The sequence below is a fragment of the Thunnus thynnus genome, chromosome 15 (genome assembly GCF_963924715.1).
Source record: "Thunnus thynnus chromosome 15, fThuThy2.1, whole genome shotgun sequence".
Classification (NCBI taxonomy): domain Eukaryota; kingdom Metazoa; phylum Chordata; class Actinopteri; order Scombriformes; family Scombridae; genus Thunnus; species Thunnus thynnus.
Window position 1 is genome coordinate 2,444,723 of NC_089531.1, and position 24,220 is coordinate 2,468,942.

The 24,220-nt window shown below is 39.5% G+C and overlaps 1 protein-coding gene across 1 annotated transcript; it reads left to right on the top strand.

Annotated features, from left to right (window-relative positions):
* Window positions 1-76: 76 nt before the first annotated feature.
* Window positions 77-23,815, top strand: atf6b (activating transcription factor 6 beta). The gene is made up of 17 exons (XM_067611832.1): window positions 77-379; window positions 4,787-4,866; window positions 8,284-8,365; window positions 9,298-9,357; window positions 9,540-9,619; window positions 10,430-10,640; window positions 11,144-11,305; window positions 11,469-11,638; window positions 12,833-13,012; window positions 13,752-13,834; window positions 14,727-14,948; window positions 15,929-16,036; window positions 16,138-16,237; window positions 16,399-16,466; window positions 17,126-17,225; window positions 17,906-17,990; window positions 18,741-23,815. Exons 1-17 carry the CDS (start codon window positions 307-309, stop codon window positions 19,046-19,048), a joined length of 2,172 nt encoding a protein of 723 aa, XP_067467933.1. The 5' UTR covers window positions 77-306; the 3' UTR covers window positions 19,049-23,815.
* The last annotated feature ends 405 nt before the right edge of the window (window positions 23,816-24,220 follow it).

Below are 24,220 nucleotides of genomic sequence, written 5' to 3' on the forward strand. Positions count from 1 at the left end.
GCTTTGCTGTCATTGGCTGTCCCGTTACGAGTGGGCGGGGATTTTTCAGAGAGTACGTTTCCTTGTTTGTCATATGCGAGACTAAAAGCCAAAGGGAAGGACCGATAGATCGTCCGGAAAGACAAACGAAACAAAAATACCAATCTTACATTTTTAGAAAATTCTCAGTTAGCTTGTATTATAAATGCTATTCACGCCTTATATCATTCAGATATCTTAATGGTAAAGCTAGCGACTGTACTGTCTGTGTTTGTTTAGCTAACGTTAGCTGTTATCTTGCTCTCCAAACACTCCGCCTGTGTGGCGATGAGTACGGATTTACTGTCTGATTTGGACACTCGTTTCTTCGCTGATAACCTCCTGACGAGCGAAGACTGGGGTAAGTTATCATCTAAAGCCTCCATAAAGGGAAATAAACGCATATGTCAACGATATAAAGCGATAACGGCTGTGTGGATAACGATGCGACCCGTTAAAACGTCTTTAACGGTTCACTTTCACCTGCAGCGTGTGTGTGTTTTGGATATAAAATGGTTTTTATAGTAAATGAGGTGTTGAAGGTAGTTAGCTGACCGATACACGCGGGTTAAGTGTGGATGTGTGTGCGCTTCCTCAGTCTGCAGACCCGGATATGTCAGTTTATCTTTAACACAAGTGGGTGGAAGCGTGATCTCACATTAAAGGACAGATTCACAATTTTTTTTTTCAAGTGTCTTAAAACAACAGTCAGGAGCCTAAACGAACAGTGAAAGAGGTTTTCCTCTCTGTAATCATTCCTCCTGTTCATACATCACAAGAGTACTGCAAGACTGCCACCAACTATTACTTTCTTTAATAATCCATTGATTGTTCTGTGTATAAAATTGTTAAATAAGTGCCAAATTGTTGAGAGTACTATCATATACACTCACTGAGTACTTTATTAGGAACACCCATCGTCAGAAAGGTGATAATTCTACTTTATGTTTATTATTGAGGTTGTAGTTGGTGATGTAATTCACTCCTAATCCTAATATTCTTAATATTTTGTCTACTCCATTAACATACATGAGGGGGGCAGAATATTAGAAGCACTAGAGCTAGTTTATTGGGTGCATTAGATTGCACAGGTGTTTCTATTAAATGAGTGTATAGTGGGGGTCAATAGGGGCCCAACAACATAGGAGGTTAATCCAACTGTGCTTCTACTACAAACCTTATCTGGTTTTACCTGCTGAATCTGTCTGACATGCACCTATTTAGCTTCTCAAGTCTTCATTTTTACTTGCGTTAAAGTTCACAATGCAGCGTGTAGAACTGAACAATGAGAGTGTGATATCTCTCCTCCTATCCTCTATTACAGGGGTCAGCAGTCAGGCTCAACAATGGGCCAGTTTTCCTCAGCGCTGCTTACTGGGAATGGGGAGGTGATGATGATGTCATACCGGCGCGTGAAAACACATCCTGACATGTTGTTCATAAAACAGCTTCTGCTCAGATCTGCCAAATGATGTTATTTACCTTTTGTTATTCATCATGAGTCTTGTGTTTACATCTGTATCTACTGTAGATTCATGATGATACATGTAAAATATTTGATGTCATCTATAAGAGGGAAAACTTCAGCTTTTGTTAATGGGACAAATATTTTTATTGGAGGGCTGGATTTACCTGCCGCTGCTCCGTTATGTCGTACGAGTCACGATTATCATCATCATCATCATCATCATCGTGGCTGCAAGTTTACTGAGTTTCTTCATGCAGCCACTTAAAGGCAACATGTCAGCAGCAGTAAACAGTATAACATCACCTACTGTAAGCTGTAATATTCTCTCCTCTAATATCTCTCTGACTGTCACATGACGCCTCTCATATTAGTCACGGAGCGTTTTGATTCAGAAAGATGTTTTCCGGTTGTTTCCGCTCCTCTAATCCGACTACTGACTGTGATAAATGTGTCTGCTGATTTCTTCTTTTCACTCTTCGGGAACATTTTTGTGAATGAAACTTTGCGCACGGCTGTCCGCCTCATACAGACATTTTAGGGGCGTCGATGATGCTGATGATGAAATATCAAAACGTTCAACAGTTACCATTCATCAGGCTGAAAGCACAGATTGACACAGTTCGTGCAGTTGAGAGAGTTCATTGAATGCGACGTGGAAGAGTCGTACCAGCAAAACCTCAAAACGAAACAATAACGTTCTTGCATAAGATAAGTGATAATGTTGAGTTATCACACAGGCCTGCAGATAAGAGTTAACCTACATCTCATAATGAGACCTTGATTATTGCGATGTGAGAACCAATCACACACAGCTAAATGCTGCTAAATGCTGCTAAATGCTGCTAAATGCTGCTAAATGCTGCTAAATGCTAGCTGCTCCTGGTTTCTTACAATGAGCCATCTGGACAGATAAACATCCATCTCTACAAGTTCTCTCTGCTCTTTTAAGTAGATTCAGCAGACAAACAGTAAGAACGGTGAGATTTTCCACCTACTGTGACTGGTTGACAAAAGGAATTTTACTGCCCTGTTGTCGGTCTTCTGCAGTCAGGCAATAAACTCGATTAGATTAGATGAAACTTTAATGATCCTCATGAGAGAACTGGGTCAAAGCAGCAGCAGTGAGACTAATAGAGACGAGCTGTAAAACACAGCAGAAAGCTCTGAGGATGAGGACTTTAAAAAAAAAAGTTATTTTATCTTTTCAGTGTTAAGAGATTAAGACCAAAACCAACTAGAGCTGCATTTGAAATGAGCATTTTCATCAGCTGTGAATCTTTTTTGTCAATAAAATGTCTGACTAGAGACCACGCTGACGTCTTTACGTATCTAGTTTTTTTCTGATCAACAATCCAAACCACAAAGATTCAGTTCAGTTTGTTGTGTAAGACTCAGTCAAGCTTCAAATCCTCTGCAAATTTGGGCCATTTTTGCTGAACTAAAACAATTATTTGATTATCAGAATAGCAGCTGTTTAATCTTCTCTCAGTCGATTAATTGACTAACACCACGACAACACTACTACACACACAGCCTACAGTCTGAGTCGGACGTATTGTGGTGAAAAGATGCATCCGTTTCAAAAAAATCCACCTGTCCTGAACAAGTGGACTGTTGGGCTCTAAAACACCATATATATCAGAATATTATTGATATTTAGAGACGGTTGTTTAAAGGATATTTCAAACATGAATTTTTGTGGTAGTCTTGACACCGTGTGCAGCTGTGTGTCATATTTCCACTGATCTGCGGCGCCAACGTGTGAAAACGATATTAGCCGACGACGATCAACCACACGCTGCTGTGAAAGAACTTCATTTCACACCCGCACCTTTTGACAGGATGTGGGCTCAATAAAAAGCACAGTTTAGTTTAGTTTCAAAGTTCAGACTTGTTTTCACCCGTACCTGCTTTAAACACGCAAGGCATGATGGGAGAGACGATGGCACACAGGGTCGCGTTTACAGCCAGGCTGAGTGATGTTAAACATGTAGAGCAGTAAATCAGTTAGAGATCTGTGTGTCAGCAGTTGCATCGACAGAGATGCAGCTTGAACGTAGGGGTGGATAAAATCCTCCAAGAGGATCAATATTTTATATAAAGAGACGTCCCAAACCAGTCTGAAGGGTCGATAACAGGGCTGATCCAGGCATATTTCATATAACAGCAAGAAAAGTCAGATCCTCTCTGTGTCCTCTCCGTTCACCTCGGCCTGCCGGTGTCGCAGCGCTGCTCTTCTTCTAGTGTGTGAATGTGAAAAATAATTTGGGCAAACCGCTGCGAGGGACTCTGAGTTCAGAAACACACAGACTTGTTCCACTCCGACATTCACAAAGATCAGATCAGAGTAGAAAACATTCAGCCGGTTTGAGCCGCTACTAATTATGGCTTTTGATGGTTAAAGTGACAAACGTGTTGGACAGCAGCTCGTATCAGCTTATGACACTAATTCATTCTGTGAGGAACTCTGTAACACCGATGTACAATCGGGAGGTCAGGCTGGTGTGGTGATGGGTGTCAGCCGGCTAGAACAAGCTCTGGAAAAGCCACAAGTAGCAACAGTCGCTAGAAGTCTTCCCTTACAAAGAATAAACTATTTGTGGCAGCGGTTTCCCTCAATCAGCGATGTTTGTTGACGAGCCGCCAGCTTCTCCTAAATAATTTACTTACTGAGCTCTGATCACAGTGCAGGAAACAGCTGAGAAAACAAGAACGTGCTTTAACACCAGGTGTGAATGCAAAACCTGTGGATGTGATGTCATCATGCAGATACACATCACGTATTACAACCAACCTTCAGCTCAGTGTCAGGAGTCAATAAGTGTGAATGTTTTCTGCTTCTTTAGTCGTCTGTGACAGTAAACTGAACATCTTCAGGTTGTGGACTGCTGGTCAGAACAAAACATGTTTGAGAAACAGTGATCAACATATTTCACAACTAACTGATCAATTGAGAAGATAATCAACAGACTCATTGATAATAAAAATAAACAATTTGTGAAATTCAGTGAACGTCTTCCTGTAGTAAGTGTTTTTTATCCACCGATGGAGCCTGTATTTGCCACAAAATCAGATTAAATTGATGTCAAGTAACTTGAATCATACATTGAGTAACATCAGTGCTTGAATCACGTTTGTGCTGTTTTATTTAAAACTCCTCATCCGGTCCTCTCAGTCTCTTCTAGCGTGTGTTCATGTATTTCAGGGTAACCTGGATTGATAAATATTTGTGTTTTCTTCGCTGCATGTCGGTCAGTCTCTCTCTCATGTGTTTAAATGTGACGCTGTGTCTCTCCTCAGATGCCTGCCTGTACCAGTGCGAGAGCATGGAGGAGGGAGAGGACGGAGACTTCGGCCGAGGGATGAAATACGAAGCGTCGGTACGTGAGACAAAAGAAAGTGTCACAGCTCACAGCTCTGCTTTCTGTCCGGGACTGAGAGTGTAACTGACACCTTCACACGCTTCAGTCTGATACTTTCACTTAGTTACTGTCTTTTCAATCCCAGCGCTGCCATTTCAGTAGAAATACAAGAAAAATATGATAAATTGGAATCTTTACCTGGCAGGTTTTTTTTTATGCTTACAGCCACCAAAAAGAAAAGTAAAATAACATGTTTAGTCGGGTCTGTTGATCTGTCTGTTGGTGCAGAGTGAAATATCTCGTCAACCTTCGGATGGTTTATCATGAAATGTTGGACAGATGTTCAGGTTCCCCAGAGGATGAATCCTACTGACGTCTGTGATCAGCTGATCACCAGCTGCTCAGAGTTCCACTCAGCAAATGATACCATATGATATCAATTACAGCTGCAATGATTAGTTGATTAGTTGCTAACTAGTAAATTAATTGCAATTAACTATTTTGATAATCGATTAATCGTTTTGAGTTTCTCAAATGTGAATGTTTTTCTTTAGTCGTCTCTGACAGTAAACTGAATATCTTTGAATTGTGGACTGTTGATTTTTTTTCACCATTTTTTGACATTTTGAAGACCAAACAACTAATCGATTAATCAAGAAAATAATTGACAGATTAATCAATAATGAAAATAATGGCTAGTTTAAGCCATAAAATCTGAACTTCCTTCTGAAACTGTTCAGTGTGTAATTGGACATTTTCACTTTCTGTTTTTCTGCCTTGAAATGAATATTAACTTCTGGTTAATTGGGGCACCACCTCCATTAATTAATAATGAATTAATTAATTAATTAGGAGGAACAATAATTAAATGAAAATAATCAGTCTTATATCTGAACGTCATGAACTCTGAATATAGTGAGCTCCATCTGTGATATAAAGGAATACACAGATACAAAGACTTGGCTACAAACCAAGATATGTATTTAACTACTGACGGATGGAGATGAATGGGAAACACTAAGCATATATATATATATATATATATATATATGTGTGTGTGTATGTATGTATGTATGTATATATATATGTATGTATACTTATATACAACTAAAATGAATGAATGTGTAAATTAAATTAACAAGTTCTTGCTGACAGAATGAATGAACTCTACCTACAGCCAATGAAAATGTAATTTTAGTAGCTCTTGCATCTCTGAGACAGAACCATGGTAGATGGTTTTCCTGCTGTTTCCGTGGTGATGAAAGACTGATGATGAGGATGTTGCAGTTTGAGTGAAGCACTCTGGTTCAGCACTTCTTCAGCAGTTTGAGTCCAGTCTCAGACTAGCTGCGGCTGCGTAGTGGACACATGCAGCAGGGAGGCGTCTCAGTCTCGGTGGCTGCAGGGTTGGATGCATGGAGCTCTAGACGAAGATTTCACTACACAATAAAAATAATATATATTCAAATGGTGTGGTTTGGCTCGTGGCTGAGGCGTCTTGGCGGTCTTTGCTCTTTCTGGAGCTTTCAGCTCTCAGCCATAAAAAAAAGAAATAAGGACAACGTCCAGAATGCATGAACGACTATCACGACTATCTGATAAGACCGAGAGAAAACAGCAGCAGCAGCAGCGGTCAGCAGGCCAACGAGGCAGAAGTAGAGCAACAGCTGCCTGACAGAGTTGTAAAAGTTTTTCAAGGCGTGTTTCAAAAGAAACAGCATCCTCGGTGCTCTTTTGAAGGACTGCATTGATTACTAATTAATTCCTTTTGTGTGGAGAAAAAAACTGACCTTCAAATAAAAGGGAGATAATTTAATTTTATTTCTATTGAATATCTGAAAGTTACGCACTTACAAGTTGAATATTCACTCATTTCTGTCGCCAATGGCAATTCCACCAACACATCATGAAAAACTTAATAAATCTTAATTTCCTAATCTGTAATTAAATCTATTAAATCTAATGCAATAATATGTGTGAATTATAATTAACACATTTTGAAGCAGAGTTTAAGTTTCTATTATGTCAAAAAAATTAATAGTTCTCAAAAAAAAAAAACAGTAAAAGTTAACATTGGTCAGACAAGTCCAGATACATATTTTTACACATTTTTAGGGGCATTTCTGACCAACTCAGACTCTGATTGTATACGAAAGAGAAAGACAAGAGGAGAGCAGCTTAAAGGAAACAGCGTCTCCCAAAAATACGACTTAAGAGATACGACTTCAGAGATAGTGGGCTATAAGGGTGTAACAGTACGTGTATCCGTCCTGAACCGTTACCGTACGAACGTTACGGTTCGGTCCATGCGCTCTGAGACCCAAACAATATCTGTCATAATAGTTTAATAACCCACTTACTCCGACATGCAGAACAATAATTCTAGAGCACAAGTTCCACCTGGAACGTTTTGGCAGCGAACAACTAGTATGCTCATGTTAGCTTAGCCAAGACCCATAACATATGCTCCGTAGTGAAACAATAGCGTGACATCATTAGATTATTAATAGTGAAGCATCAGTGTTAGAGCAGCATGTTACTGTTGTAGCTGCTGGAGGTGGAGCTAGTTTACACTACTTTATATACAGTTAGAGCATAAATCAGCATAACACAGCTGTCAGCAGGTGTCCTGACTCCTCGTAAGAAACAGAAAGGTTGTTTTCTTGTTCCACTGCAGAACAACTGAACTGTTTGAGTAATAGTTACGACCAATGAGCCATAGATGGATCTTTACATTTTATCAAAATGAAAATGTTTTTTTTTTTTACCTTTCTTTTCCTTTCCTACTGTATCAAAATCATACCGAACCATGACCCCAAAACTGAGGTACATACTGAACTGTGAACTTAGTACATGGTTACTAGCAGAAGAAGAGAGGATGGTCCGTCCAGGTTCAGGTGGTCTGATTGTATCTGAAAATAAAAAGAAAGGTGTTTAATCTCCAATATTATTCATTTTCTCTCTGTGACTGCTGCTTAAAAGGCATTTTTAATCCTGTCCAATGTTTCCTTGACATCCTTATGCCTTTAGGTTAGAAGTCATTGGGTCTGTGTGTATGTGTGTGTGTGCGTGTGTGGGTGTGTGCACTCCTCCACCTACACAGACAGACTGTCAGGCCAAAATGAATCATTGTGTATCTTATAGCCGGCAGAGAAAAGACAGGTCTGTAACCATCAGTAGGTACAGATGATGGATCAGAAGATAATCAGGCTAATTGTTTGTCGGTTGGCTGAGTGGAGGAGGTGTACACACACACACACACACACACACACACACACACACACACACACACACACACAGGTGTTGACATACTGACTAATCCAGCAGTTGTTTGGTCTAATTCTCCTCCTGACTTCTTTTTCCACCCTCTCTGTCTCTCCTCCCTCTTCTTCTTCTTCTTCTTCTTCTTCTTCTTCTTCTCCCAACCTCTCGCAGTTTGACAACGACCTCGTGCTCACTCTCGATCCTGACAACCCCACGTCGCCATGGCAACACCTTGACGACAATCTGCTCACAGGTACAGAATGAAACACACTGGGAACGTTCCGCTCTCACGCCTCAAGCGTCCTCACGTCTGTGAAACATGAGACGCTTTGTTTTCTGCCACAGCGGCCGTCAGACCTGGAAAACCTTTAGTCACCTTTTACACAGCTGACTTGAACATCAACTGCTTCAATAACACATTTTTAAATATGTATTCTGTCACTTGATTGATTGAATCTCAGACAGCGTTTTACTGTGTGTGTGTGTATATATATGTAAGTATAATAGTGCAGTGAAGTCAGTTAAACTCCTGTTTAAACAGACAGGTACCAGTGTCTCTACCGTCCAGTACGATGGTCTCTCCGGCTGGCGGCGCTGTCAAAGCTCCGCGGTGTGTTTGGATTTTATAACCGAACCGATACCAGGACGTGAACTTTTTATTTCTCTTCCTCTTCACATCACAAACAACGAACAACAGCATTAAAACACGAGTCTCACAGGTAAAACACGCGACTCGTGTAGCTGTTATATCAGCTTAGTGTGGGGCGGCTGCTCTGCAGGTGCACTTGATTCGACTGTAACTTGCAGTAACTGGGCGGAGATAAACCTCCTGAATCTGCACCCAAAACGCTGTGAAAACTTTCATTTCCACCGCAGCCTCCGTGATCATCGACTGGGAAAGAGGCAGAAAAAAGGCTCATAGAAGCATGAAGAAGAGCAGAGGGAGTTCACAGATAATTAGCCATTAACCATGTCATGTGATGCTACTTGAGATTGTCACTAATGAGAATAGCAGGTCCACCTTAAAGGTCAGTCCATCTTAAGGGAGCCTGGTCAGGTCAGGCTAACCCATCGTCGCTAACTTCGAGGCTAACCCCCTTCACTTTAACCAGCGGGTGGCAGGACACGGGTGATGCTGATATATTCACTGTTTCCTGTCTGTGTGTCTTGTCGTTTTGTCTGAAGGAGACGCTCCTGTGATAAAAAGTGAGATGACCATTGCTCAGGCTTTACCGGTGGAAATGTGTAAGTTCTTCTCTGGTATTTTCAAACCCAATGTATCTATCGAACAAAAACAGTTACGCTAAAATATGTGTCTCTTTTTTTGGGGGGGGGATTTTATTTCAACTTCAGCATCACATACAAAGCTGTCACAGCTTTCAGCATTGAGTAATGATAATAATTCATCTTCCTGTGTTTGTGTCCAGTGTTCCAGGTGAAAGCAGAGCCTCCGTCTCCCGCCTCCTCTCTGGGGTCCGACTGCTCCGCTTCATCTCCAGACCCACAGGTGTGTTTATGTTTGAGTTTGACTCTGAAAGACGCTGCTGCGGCTTATTAGACTCACATTCAGGCTGCTTTATTGTCACGACTATAATCAGATGATGCAGTATTGCCAAAACACATGAATTTACAATAAATTCAGAACATTGTTACTGAAATGAAAAAAGGAAAAAAGTCCTTCATGTATGAAATAAACTGAACAGCAGATTAAACATATTTCCCTTTTTAGCCAAAGGTTGCAGTGAAAAGAACAAAAAACAATTACATATTTTTTCAAGATAAAAAAAAAAATTGAAAATCTAAAATTAAAATGACTAATAAAACATCTGAGTAAAAATATACTTTTATATAATACAAAGTTAAAAAGTTTGAGAGGAATCAACTCATTTATTTCCTCTAGTATAGTTTGTAATTTTTCATTATTAGAGCAGCTGATAAACAGTTGATTTTTATTGATAAGTTGAAGAAGTGATCAGTGAGCAGCTCATGTTCTCTTATATCTGCCTGTTTGTATCTTCAGTGAAGGCTTAAAGAGTAACTCGACACTCCCTGACAAGTTGACCTCCAGTAGTTTAACATCTTCTTTTTAACAAGGACTTTAAAGTTACTCTTTAACTTCCTACGATGAAGCAGCTCGTTCTTCAGGCTTAAACTGAACAAAGACGAGTAACAAATTAAGACGACAAGCAAAGATTGAGGTTAACGAGACTTAATTCAGATCACAACCAGCTGTAAAATTAAACACAGCAAAACACATAAAATGACAAACAAAAACAGCTGCAGACACGTCGATCTGACTTGAGTCTCCGCTGTCCAGATCACAGTCAAAGGTGAAAACCCTCCGACTCCTCCGTACATGTACGGAGACGTGCTGTCGCCTCCGCTGGGATCCATGGAGGTCACCGTGGCGACGTCGGCAGTCGGCCCGCGGCAGACGCAGATTACCGCGGTGACGCAGACGCAGCTACAGACGCCGCTGACGACGCAGATCCCGGCGGTCATCGGCGGGATCCAGACGCAGGCCACCGGTAGGTTCCTAACCCGGGTCGGGTCTCGTCCCAGCTGACCTCCCCTAGAGATCAGAGATGAGTGATTTATCAAATTAACGTAGCTCTACCATCGCTGTGAGGGATAACGTGTAGTTTTTTGATAACTAGGTGTAATGTTTCCTCTCCGTCTGGTCCTAGTCAGCACTCATGCAGCAGAATTATGAATTAATTGTAGCTGATTTATTGTATTGATCAGTCGATCAGTGTTACAGTGTTCCAGCCTGCTTGTTATGCGTGTGTTTATCAGTCTTTACAGATGTTACTCAGATGATAAAATGCTGTTTTGATGATGATGGAGCCTCAGTCATCATTTGTGTTGATGGTGTAAATAGTGTAAAGCAGTCAAAAGTGTCTAAAATCTACACTAGATGTCTAATATTAGATGTTTATGTTATTCTACTGTTTGATTTGCTTTAATTAAATCAGAATAAAAATGCGATGTGTCTCAGATGTAAAGATTATTTCTAACGTCTCTCCTTCAGTCCTGCCTTCGTCCACGCTGAAGGCCAGCACCATCCTGAGCGCCAAACCTCCCATCCAGCCCAGACCTGTGTGCGTCACCTCGCTCCCCGTCCCCCAGACCCCCGCACCGGCCAAGACCCTCATACTGCAGGGCCTCCCCTCCATGGACCAGACCAGACCTGGTGAGAGAGAGAGTTTAGTCGATTTTATGTGCAAAAATATTAGAAACAGAAACATGTTAGTAACGTGTTTATCGGTTACTTGGAAACATCTTTTTAACGCCGTCCAATAAGAAGCAACCAGCTATGTAAACAGGAAGTGTAACGTCAACCCTTCCTCCTCCAGTCGTTCTGTCTCAGTCCGTCTGCCTCGGTTCGGCTCCAGCCATCGTCAAGATGGAGCCCGTCTCTCCCAGCATCCCCCAGCACTGCTCCAGCCCCACGGCCCAGCCCGCCAGCAAACCCATCGTCCCAGCGACCACGACGTTACCCGGCAACAACTCGAACGATATCGATGTGAGTAGGGTTCATCACATCACAACCAGACACACAAACTAAAGAATCTGTTTGTCATTACTTTAGTTTGGGAAATATAAACATGGTTAAAGTCTTTTCTATTTAACAAAATATACCAAACTGCTGAGTGTGTCAGTGTTTGGCTTGATGAGATATAATATACAATAAGGAAAGATGGAGGTCTTTATTGGATCCACTTTAGCTTCTGCTATAGTCGCTAACCTTCCTGTGATCTACACATTCAAATATCAAGATTAACATTAAAACAATCAAAGCAAAATCCAAACAAATACAGAATAACAGCAAAGAGCACAGACAAATGAAAACTAATAATTACAACAAGACAGCTGCATATAAATACAAAACCATAACATAAAGTTAATGAAAACTAAGACGAGTAGTAAAGTCTGCTTCAGATACATCTGTGTTTGTTTCTGTGATGTTGGTTTTATAACTGCTGATAAAAGCAGTGAATCAAAACCAAAAGATGATAAATAAGAGATGGTTATTACATTCATTCTCTGCTGCTTATCTGGTCCACGTCACACCAGTTGATTGATTATATTATTAGGAATTATAGTTATTTACAGCTCGGAAGTGTAGATAAAAATGTCAATAAATTCATGTACTTAATAAATAATTGTAGGTCTACTGGTTTAGACCTGTATGACATATGTATATGAGTGGAAAATGGTGTTAAATAGCATTCTATGTGGTATGAAAGTATTGTTTAAAGTTTGAGACGAGCCTTAGTTTTGATAAAACGGCTGAACTAAAAAATCAACTCTTGTCAGGTCAGGTGTCTGTATCTGTTTCTAAGGTTCAATCATTGTAATCAATCTGGAAAAAATACACAGCAGTGCTGCAGACAGCCGCCTGTTTGGAGTCATATATATAAGATTTAGTGAGAAACACTGTGCGCTGTACGGACACGTGTGAGGGGAAGTTTGGTAACAGACTGCAGCAGCTGTCTTACATAAAGGTTGTGATATATGAAGAGTCTCAGCCTCAGGGTGTCACGTTATCTAACACCTATTCAACTCTAGTTTACTCTACTTTTGTTCTCTCTCTCCTCTTCTCTTCCCTCCTCCTCCTTACTCCTCTCTACTCCGCCCGCCATCTTTCCCCTCCTCCGCCTTCCCCCTCTCTCTCTCTCTCTCTCTCTCTCTCTCGCTCCTCCTCCTCCTCCTGCAGATGAAGGTGCTGAAGCGGCAGCAGAGGATGATAAAGAACCGGGAGTCGGCCTGCCAGTCGAGGAAGAAGAAGAAGGAGTACCTGCAGAACCTGGAGGCCCAGCTCAGGGAGGCCCAGCAGGAGAACGAGCGGCTCCGCAGGGAGAACCAGGCGCTGAGGGAGAGACTGGCTGGGAAAGAGGTGAGGAGACGACGACGCCTTTAGTGCTTCAACCGACTCAGTGTGAAGTTGTAAACTCTGCAAAGTCCTCAAAAGCACTGAATACTAAATAGATATTAAATAACCAAGATCTTAAATATTTTTAAATACATCTTATTTTGTCCAACCATCAGTCCAAAACTCCACAATAATTCATTTACAGTAATATATGAGCAAGAAAAGCAACAAATTCTCACATTTGAGAGCTTTGAACCAGCGAACGTTCTGCTTGAAAAACTATCAGAATAGTTGCTGATTCATTTTCTGCTGCTCGACTAATCAACTGATTTGTGATATATTTTGTTTCAGTCAAATAGAGTTCTGAAGTTCTTCACTCAGTATATTCTGATAAATCAGTAAAAGCTGTGATTAAAGGAGAGATTCTGAACAGGAAGAAATCAGTCAGAGAAGAAGAGAGATGAAGGTCAGACTGAGCTGCAGGAGGAGAAACCTGTAAACCTTTGATGCTGGAAATCACTAAATAAAACAACATTAAAGATTAAATGATTGACACGAGTAAATCTGGAGAGAATCCAGTTATAACAGGATAAAATACAACAAGACACAAGACATTTAAAGTTTAGTTTCTCTTTTCTGTTAAATGTTTTGAGTGTTTTTGCTTCTGTGTATGTTTTTCCACGTGTGTCTGTTTATATTCAGTATTTTATTAACAAAGAGCTTCATTTAAATCTAGTCGATCTCGTGTGTTTGTGGTTTTCAGGGCAGCGACTCTGCGACTAACAAGAGAGCCGTGTGCGTCATGGCCGTTCTGCTGTTCATGACCTTCAGCTTCGGACCCGTCAGGTATCCTGCAGCACTTTCTTCAGTTTCCTCCTCATCTGCTCTTCTTCTTCGTCTTCTTCTTCTTCTTCGTCGTCTTCTTCTTCTTCTTCTTCTTCTTCTTCGTCTTCTTCGTCTTCGTCTTCTTCTTCTTCGTCTTCTTCGTCTTCTTCTTCTTCGTCTTCTTCGTCTTCTTCTTCTTCGTCTTCGTCTTCTTCGTCTTCTTCTTCTTCGTCTTCTTCTTCTTCTTCTTATTCTCATTCTCATTCTCATTCTCATTCTCATTCTCATTCTCATTCTTCTTATTCTTATTCTTCTTTTGATGATATTCCAGCAGCTGTACCGCTATGAGGCGTGTCATCGCTGCCCTCTGCGTGTGCAGTTTTACCCTCGTCCGTTTCCGCTGCGCATTGCATTGTGGGAAGATAGCGTCCACTCAGAGCTTGCTGAGAAATCAGCTGTTTTTACTGTTTGGTCTGAGAGTCACATGTCAAGTCAAAAACAAAGAAACAACAAAAAAAAATCAGTTTCTTCTTTATCATCCATGAGGAATAAAATACAAAAAATATTTATTATAGAAAAACACTTTTAAAAAAATATTATATTTAAAAATATAAATAAAATAACATTTATAAAAAAATTAAATTAAAATTTTTTATTTAATTTAATAAATTAAATAAATAAATTAATAAAATTAAATATATAAATAATATATGTTGGTCTTTAAAATGACTGATAATATTTTCTGGAAAATTAATTTAGGGCCTAAAAAAAAGGTGCATTTCATAAATAAAGTCTCCAGAACTCTTAAAGTGTTTTATATAAGCAGCGATACATACAAACAGTGATTTATCTCCATGTCAACAGTGACACACAACCAAATGAAAGTGTATCTTTGTTGGTCTTCATCCGGCAGCATCACAGACAGGAAGCTGTCGACTGACCTACAGGAAGGTGTGGTGTCATATACAGGACGACGGCTGCTGGAGATCGAACAGGAGCAACAACAACAACAACAACAACAACAGCAACAGCAACAACAGGCGTCTGTTCAACCTCCGAGCAGAGAGGAGGACAAGACGGAGACGGAGGAGGACGGAGACGCAGAAAGATACACACAAGAGTCGTATCAGTTCAGGTGAGACGAATCAGCTCAACACCAGAAATCACCAGTCGTTGAGTTCAGACACTAAACTTCAGATTTACACCAAAAAACACTTCAAATGTTCCTCGTTGATTTCTTCTTCACTTTGTGTCTGGACGTCAGCGCTGCGGAGACGAGCATAAAGAAAGAAGAAAAGAAAACAAACCTTTTTTTAAAGGAGCAGTTCACCAGTTTTACACATGAAGATCAGTTTCATTCATTTGAACTTTTATTTAGACAAGACAGGCCAAAGATTACAATACAAATATAAAATATAAGAAACAAAAGCAATAAAACACATAATATGAAAACACATTAAGGCAATAAAAAGCAACATATGTAAATAAAAGTTAAAGCTCAATTAAAACACACGTTCACACAGTTAATGCTTCATAGTTGTATAATGTGCTCTGTAAAGTCTGAGGAAAAAACCCTGGTGATGTCACGGTGATGTCATCAGGGTTCCTCAACATGGACAAAGCTGAGGTGCATTATGGGAAGTGTAGCATCTGAGAGAACTGAACATTTGCAAGCTAGCGAGTAGCTCGTTCATTAGCAAACTTTGTAAGTAAACAACATACGACTAGTCAGGTGACTTTGTTGTTGTTGACATTTATCACTGAAGCGATGAACCTCGGGGACAATTTATCATTTTAAGCATGTTTTTTTTCCTGCAAAATGCTGGAAGAAAATTGAAACAAACTTTTTATGTGCTGCAGAGTTGAGCCAGAATAAATAAAAAGAGCTGCAGCAGCTTCACGGCTCTGATGAAACACAGGTTATCTCATCATCTGCTCTCCAACCACTGGAGAGAAAAGCAGACGACAGTTTAACAGAACTGGTTCAGTCACTCTTAACTGTCATCATGTTTCTCTGCTGGATTCCTCTAAACGCTGACGTGTAACTCACCGACTAATGTTACCGTACGTCTCAAACATGTGATTCATCTTTGTGTTTTTGGCGTGTCGTCGCAGGAACCTGAGTGATGTGTTCAGCGACATGAAGGATCTGGTTCTGCAGGACATCGACCGTTACTTCAGCTCGTCAGACTGCAGACAGTTTAACCGCTCCGAGTCTCTCCGGTCAGTCAAACGCTTCGGCTTCACACGTTCGCTTTTTTTTTTTTCAGACAGTCGATTTCTTCTCTGACCCTCCTCCTTCTCTTCCTCATCCTCATCCTCAGGCTGGCGGACGAGCTGAGAGGTTGGGTTCACCGACACCAGATCGACCGCAAGAAGTCTGGAGGGAAACCGAAGATCGCCAAGAAGGCAAAGATCGCCCAGGTGGAGACTCATCTTCATCCTCCTGTTAATACTGACGTTGTTTCTTCTTCTCTCTTCATAAAGCCTAATGTGTTGAATGCAGTCACTGTTTATTGTGTCTGTTGGAGATAAACTCATCAGATTAATTTCATATGAACTGATTTGTTTTTGACTTGATGCAGAAAGCTCAGCTGAGGAAGACGAACATCTCCAGATATCTGCCCATCCAGGCGCACCGCTCCATAGAAAGGTGATTATTACACAAAGCAACCAGAAAAAACAATAAACTACTGTTAAAAGATATTAGTTAATTTCTGTTGTAACTTCTTACAGCGGCAACGAGAAACGAGAGAAAGTTTCATCTTCAGGTGCAGTTATGTAATCGAAAAATGAGTGAAAAGTGAAGCAGCGTGTTTCTTTCCGCTGGATGAAACAAAAAAGTCACGATTGGAGAAAAAAAAACAGGAATAATTTATAAATCAATAATTATTTAGAAGGTTTGTTAAAAAAGGATGAAAAGAAAAACATTTTATCAAACCACAAACTTGCATATTTTGAAAACGTTAATATCATATTGTAAGAATTTCCTGAAATAGACGAGCTGATGAGGAGAAAAGATTTGAGCTGACAGATTTCGTGAAGAGTAAAAGTCTTTTTATTTAAGAGTCATTTTACATTATATCTGAAATGTTCTGGTCTCTCAGATGTGATGATGTAATGACAGCAAACAAGATGTGAAGATGTCACCTTTGACTTTAGGAAACTGTAACACTTTATGAAATTTAAGACAAAATGATAAATTGTTATAATAATCACTAGTTGCAGCTCTATTCAGACGGTGGTGGTGATGGTGTTGAGCGTTCGGTCTGAGCGTGACCGTGAACCTGACGTCTCCGTGTGTGTTTGCAGTCAGCTGCAGGTGCTCGCTGGTCCTGAGGTCACGTACAGCGACTTCCTGGATGCCATCGACCGCAGAGAGGACACCTTCTACGTCGTCTCTTTCAGACGGGTATGACAACACGAGAAGTGACTCAACAGCTCGATCCGGACAAACCAGAAAAACTCTGCAACGCTTCAACACCAACTAATCCTCCTGAGATGCAAAAAAACAAAAAAAAAACCCTTACAGTTAAAATGTGTTTATCTGACAGTATTCCTCATTTGATTAACTTGGTTTTTTTTTGTTGTCTCAGTCATAAAAAGTGTTTTCACACTTTGTGATCATTTCTAAAATCATTTGCATATTAAGACAGGATTCTTGAAAGTGGAAGAAAAGGTGGAACATGAGTTTTTCTCGGTTTTGCTGTTTTTATTTTCTACATTCAGCTCAATAAACGACAGATATGATTTATTTAAAAGCTCCCAGATGACAATAATTTAAACATGAGAACAGCAAGTTGAGGTGTCAGTGTGGGGAAAACAGCAAACACCTTTGACGTGTCACATTCAGTCAGACTGAAGTTTGAAGAAGACGACAAAGAAGTTACCCTGTAAAACACGTTGGAGGGATCTCAAAGATCTAAAAGTTAACAGCCGGAAGCAGAAGTATATCCTCATATCAAGCTCAAAATGAAAAAAAACAAGTGACCCACAGTGCGATGAGTAGTACACATACACACAAGACAAGACTGTCCTGTTTAATATTCCATCATAATAAAACCAGAATGTCTCCTCTGTTTCTCCAAACAGGACCACCTGTTGTTACCAGCCATCAGCCACAATAAGACCAGCCGACCCAAAATGTCTCTGGTCATGCCGGCCATGTCTGTTAACGGTGAGTCTGACAACACATCTGCTCTGTAAATCACTTCTCCTGTGTTTCCTTTTAAGAAAAACATCACTGATGTGTTCTGTCGTCGGCAGACGGTCACACTGAGCCTGATTGCATCCTGCTACACAACACAAGAGCCACAGACTCTGAACAACAACCCACATTAGCTTCCTGCTAAAGTCTCCTTCTCATCTAACTTATAAACATGAACGCACATGTTGTCCTGCAGCTCAGCTTGTTGAAGAGTCACCTAACAAATATTCACCAGGGAAAAGTGCACCGTTAACGTCAGTTAGCAGCTAGATAGCTAATTAGCTAATTAGCTGCTCAGCTGTATCACATTGAACAGCCTGTAAACACTCCTGCAGACGTCACTTTGGACACGTTAGATGTTGGTTTTGTCGTTACTTGTTTGTTTTACTTTGTCTCTGTTCATACGGTGTAACTATCAGCCTGCCAGCTGCTGTCAATCAAACACAGACACCGACACGCCCCCTCAGCTGCTGTCAATTAAACACAGACACCTACACATTTCTGATATATCCCCAAAGACCCAATGACCAAGTCTTTATTGTAACAGTAATTAACCTTGATCTGTGTCTCAAACTATGCCGTGTTGGGTCCTTGAATTTGAGGGAAATGGCCCTGGAAAGTCCTTGAAAAGTCTTTGAAAGTGATGTTTAAGAAGGTGTGAGAAGATAATCACTCTGTTGAAACTGTTTGTGTAACTTTATTTCCTCTTGTTGTCCGTAGAGAGTCTCTATAATTCCTCTCAGGGCTACGAGATGATGATGCAGGTCGACTGCGAGGTCATGGACACCCGCATCGTCCCCATCAAGTCCTCCGCCGTCCCCCCGTCCCTCCGTGACCCGCCTCCGCCTCCCCCCTCCGCCCACCACAACCCCCACCATCACCACGGCAACCACACCTCACTCCGAGGACGTCACCAGCATCACCCCTCCTCGTCGTCCTCCTCCTCATCGTCATCGTCTCAGCGGCAACCTTTACCTGTCCGACGACGGCCAGCGGAATATCTCATCAGCCAATCGGAAGGGGTCTGATTAGCCGTCGCCGTGGCGATCACAGCAGATGATGGGTAGAGAAGAGGCAGGCAGGCGGTTTTGGGAAGAAGAGGTGACAGTTAAAGGTTTGAGGCTTGGAACAAAGTCCAAGACGAACATTTAAACCTTGAGACACATTTCTTTAATAATAATCTCATCATCTTTACATCAGGTAACATTTCTCCTCTGGCTTATACACGTCGCTTCGTCCTGCAAAAGTTGAGTTTCCTGTAGTTTGTGGAAAGTGAAAATTCAGGAAAACCTCCATGAAACACATATGAAAAGGATTTTAATCAGTAATTGAAGCAGTTACTGTTTAAAACCTCAAGAGAGGGTTGAAAAGATTTTTAAAAAAAAGCCTCTTTAGAAGAAAATATCCTAATATATAAAAATAGATTCCTAAAAATGAAAGTTGGATGCAGACACGGCAGCACACTGCACTTAGAAACGGTGCTGCGTTTTAATATTTAATTGTGAAAATGTGCCGTTTGAATGAAGTGCGGAGCGGTCAGCGCGGTGTTCGTAGGTGAAGCTCAGAGACGATGAGCTGAAAGTTTGTTTCATCGGTTTGTTTCGGTTTTAACTCCTAAATGAACCGTTGCTCTTCGTCCGGCGGCGCTGCAGAGCTGCACAGTTACAGCTGCAACTAGAATCTTTAAAGTAGATCTGCAACTTACCGTTATTTTCATTATTGATAATCTATCTATAAAACATCAGAAGATAATGAAATATGATGATTACAATATCTAAATGGAGCCAAAACCATAAAATATTCAAGTTCCAATCATAAAAGACAAAGAAAAGCAGCAAATGTTCTCATTTAAGAACAAACAACCATTAATATTTTGGTATTTTTGCTTAAAAAACAACTTAAACACTGAATCAATGATCAAAATAGTTGCATTTTCTGTGGATGGATTATTAATGAATCGTTGCAGCTCTACTCTAAAGATTAACAGGATCGATGTCTTTTGCAATTTTCTATCTACACAATCAGCACTGTGTCTGTTCTCAGACATTCAGATCAGCAATAAAACCGTTTATTAATAACAAGGTGAAGTCCTGACACGGATGAAACGGTCGCGACTGTGCAGCTGCAGCAGGACGAAGCGCTGACGGCCTCACGCTCAGTCCCGGTCTCTGTGGAGTTTGTATATTTGTTGTGTTGTCGTCGTTACTCTCGGTTATAATCAGACTACATGTAGAGAAGAAAAAGAGAAGAAACATGCAGTCTGGACGTTTGATGTCGGCGCTGACGGCTGCTGCGTGAAGCAGGATCCTGTCAGCTGTGAAACGTGGCTGCTTTCAGCGAGTTGAAGAATCAGATATTTACAACTAAAGCTGCTTTTCAGTGAGGAAACACTGCGATGTGTAATCAGGATATTATTTTCATTATCAATATCGTCTATAAAATGTTAGAAAATAGTGAGAAAAAGGTCCAACATGACATCTTTAAGTGTCTGGTTCTGATCTACATCGTTAAGTCTATAACAGGTACATCAAGGTCCAAGATGACGTTTTGTCCACAACTCAAAGATCTTCAGTTTACTGTCATAGAGACGAAAGAAACCAGAAAATATTCACGTTTAAGAAGCTGAATCAGATAATTCTGACTTTTTTTTTTTCTTTAAAAAATGACTCAGAAATCAATTAAATAGTTGCTGATTAATCGAGTTATTGTTGCAGCTTTGTTCAGTTTATTATCATGTGTGACAAATAAAAGCTTCACATTTGAGAAGCTACTGAAACGATCATTCCACTATCAAACGATCAGCTGATTAATCGATTGATCGCTGCAGCTCTACGTTTTCCAAATAAAACAAAAAACCACTTCAGACGTCCTGCTTCACGTGGCCTCCGTCAGATTTCTCATGTTTCCCTTTTTGTTTTGTTTTTTTGTTTTTTTTTTTTAACAGAGAATCATGTTTGTGTTGAACGGAGGATTTTATTTAATAGCTGTAAATATCAATGTTCACTGTGTAGATATTTTGTTTATTTTTGTCACCTTTTTTTAAAATTTTTTTTATCTTTTATGTCTTTTTCACAACAAAAAGTAAAACAACAAAAAAAAAAAAAAAAGAAGATGTGTGTTCCTGGAATAATGAAACAAACAGGCTGATGGTGAATTTTTATATTTTCTGTCCGTGTTCAGTTCAGTGGACCAACCTTCACTCACAGTTTAAACTCAGGATCTTCTGTCCTGATACAAAATATTTATGGAAATATATAAAAACACTGATTTTTTTTTTTTTTTTTATTGTACAGAATCATCTTGTAGGAAACTTCAGTTCCTCCTTTAACTTTGTTTTCAAAATACTGAAACAGATCCAGAAAAGATATGACAACTGAATATTTCTTGGAAAAACCGTCAACCAACCAGTTTTTCTGACCAAAAAAAAAAATGCTTCTGAAGTTCTTTATTTCGTCTTTTCTTGTCTTTTGTTCTGATGCTGTTGAAACTGTTTTTCTGCCATTTATATGTTTGATCAAATCTGAATCATTTAAAACTCCTCCAACTTTATATACATCTATATAGATCAGTTTACCGGTCGAGGTTTGTTTTGCTCAGTGTGTGAAAACGGTTGTGATGATGTCATAGTGATGGCGGGATACTGACTGATACTTACAGATAAAAAAAATCTTGATTTAATATCAATCAACACATATCACATAACAGCTGCAGCCTTCAGACTTTTCATGAGCTAATTAATCAAAATACTGAAGTTCCTGATTAAAAATGACTCTACGGAGAAGACGTCTCACTCTGTCTGAACTACAGAAACACTCTGATTGTACAGCGGTGTGTTAACAGAGCGGAGCGTCTTCTCTCACAGAGGATCTTTGGACACACAAAGCGACAACAGACGAGTTTGATTTTGTCATCGAGTTACTGGCAGAGTGATTTACTGTCAGCTGATATGAGCTGCAGTTCTTCTGCTCAGAGTTTAGAGAATCTGAGTATTTAACAACTCAGAGTTAATCAAATAATAGAAAACATCTCTAGGACTTAAACTCCAGATATCTTGACCTCTGTTTGATTGATTTTCTTTAAAATGTGTCTCCTGTAAGTCCCCCAACATTATGAACATGCAACATCAAATAGCCGGAGATTCCCCCTTTTTAAGATTTCAACTTTAAAATAAAAACACAAAGATTGACAATCAAAGATCTAAAACTCCACATTCATCATCATCCTCTTCTTTACGTTTTTAGCATAAAAACTACCTGGATAATTTGTTAATGAAAAGAAAGATATAAAAGATTCATTAATGAGTTTATTGGACGTATCAGCGTCAGATGTAAACAGATCTAAAATAGTCAGAATTAAACCCTACCTCTGTGGAAACTATAATAAAATATATAAATATAAAAAAATAACGACATGAATTGCTGCCTCTGCCCTTTGGCCTGAACATGTTTGTTTTTGTCTTTTTTATATTTGTGAATCTCATCGTTTTGTTTTTTATACTGATTGAATTGTTACTTTTTGTGTAAAGAAAAGAGGGAAAAAAAAAAGAAATGTTGAAGTTAAATGTGGAAACAACTGAATCCTGATCTTATGAAACACCACTTGTTTTTTCTTGATTTAAAAAGGAACTCAGTGCAACTGTTTGTTTTTTTTTCTATTTGTTTGTTTGTTTTTATAATAACAGCAATATTTTCTCATCTGGTCGACGGTTCTTAACTGATGTGATTTCACTCTTTCCTCAAACTGTCAAAGTTAAAAATGACAGGAAGTTTGTTTTGTTTTGTTTTTTGTGAGGTTTGACTTTCTTCAGGTTTCTGGCTTTGCAGAAGAAGAATAACGACATTTATGTTGCATCAAGATTAATTTTTTCAGCCTTAAAATGTCTTCAGACGTCTTCAGAAGAGTAAAACACAAATATTCACGTGTGAGAAGCTGAAATGGAGGAATTTTTTTTGCCATTTTAACCAAGAAAAATCTGATTATTTCCATTATTGGTTAATTGTTTTTTCTGTAAAATTATGAGAAACATCTCTGATATTAGAGAAGCTGAAACCAGAGAGTTTTTGGCATTTTTTTTTTTTTTTTTTTTTTTTTTTAAAAAAGGACAAAATAGTTGCAGATTAACTTTCTAGTTGATTGACCTCTAATCTCTAATAGTTCCTTTAAGAAAACAGGAGACACTTAAAGAAGCAGTGTGAAGGATTTAGTGACATCTAGTGGTGAGATTGTAGATTGCAACCAACTAGAAATCCCCCCCTCCCCGCCCTCCCTACAGCCAGTGTTTGGTTTGTCCATTCTGGGCTACTGTAGAAAACATGGCGGTGCAACACGGGCCTCTGTAGATATAAAGACTCATTCTAAGGTACACTATAAGCTACACTATACACTAATTAAAACATACTCATGAATATTATATTCCATTTCTACCAGTAGATCTCCCTAAATCCTTCACACTGCTCCTTTAATAAACAAACTGAACCATCATGGAGGCAGAGTTTCAGTTTCAGAACCAGTTAAGAACCACCGACCTGATCTGAGACCAGATATCATTCACTTTGTCTTCTGCAGTGTGAAAGCATGAAACTGTGGTGACTAAAGGTAACAATGTAAATATGATGTGACCGTATGCCTTTTTGTCTTGTTTCTTTTTTTTTTTTTTATTTAAATGGAAAAATCATAAATATGTAAATACATCTTTCTAATTCCATCCCTCCAGATGAAACGAGGCGTTTGACCTGCTGCCTTTTATGTTTGTAGGAAATGAAGCGTTGAATTTGATAAAGATACAATAAACTGAAGCTGAGTGCTCGTTTTTATCAACTCTTTGAGTACAAAAACCTTAATGAACAATTTACTCACTTTACTCAATTTACTACTACATCTCAGGGGGAAATATTGTACTTTCTACTCCACTACATTTATTTGACAGCTTTAGTTACTTTTCAGATGAAGATTTGACACAATGGATAATATAACAAGCTTTTAAAATACAACACATTGTTAAAGATGAAACCAGTGGTTTCCAACCTTTTTGTCTTTTGACGTCTTACAAAAAGCAGTGTGTAGTCGGGGTCACATTTCACATGTCTATGAGTTGTTAACAGCTCCACCAAATAGTGATTTTTCCCTCTAAACTTCTCACATGCTTTCATTTCAATAAATGTTCAAATGATCCAATATTTCAGCAAAAATCAAAGATTAGA

Bases quoted from the DNA above. Each gene is read 5' to 3' on its own strand.
- atf6b (XM_067611832.1), top strand. From the start codon at position 307: ATGAGTACGGATTTACTGTCTGATTTGGACACTCGTTTCTTCGCTGAT. The intron at 380-4,786 runs GTAAGTTATCAT...GTCTCTCCTCAG, and splicing joins CCTGACGAGCGAAGACTGGG to ATGCCTGCCTGTACCAGTGC. The intron at 9,358-9,539 runs GTAAGTTCTTCT...GTTTGTGTCCAG, and splicing joins GGCTTTACCGGTGGAAATGT to TGTTCCAGGTGAAAGCAGAG.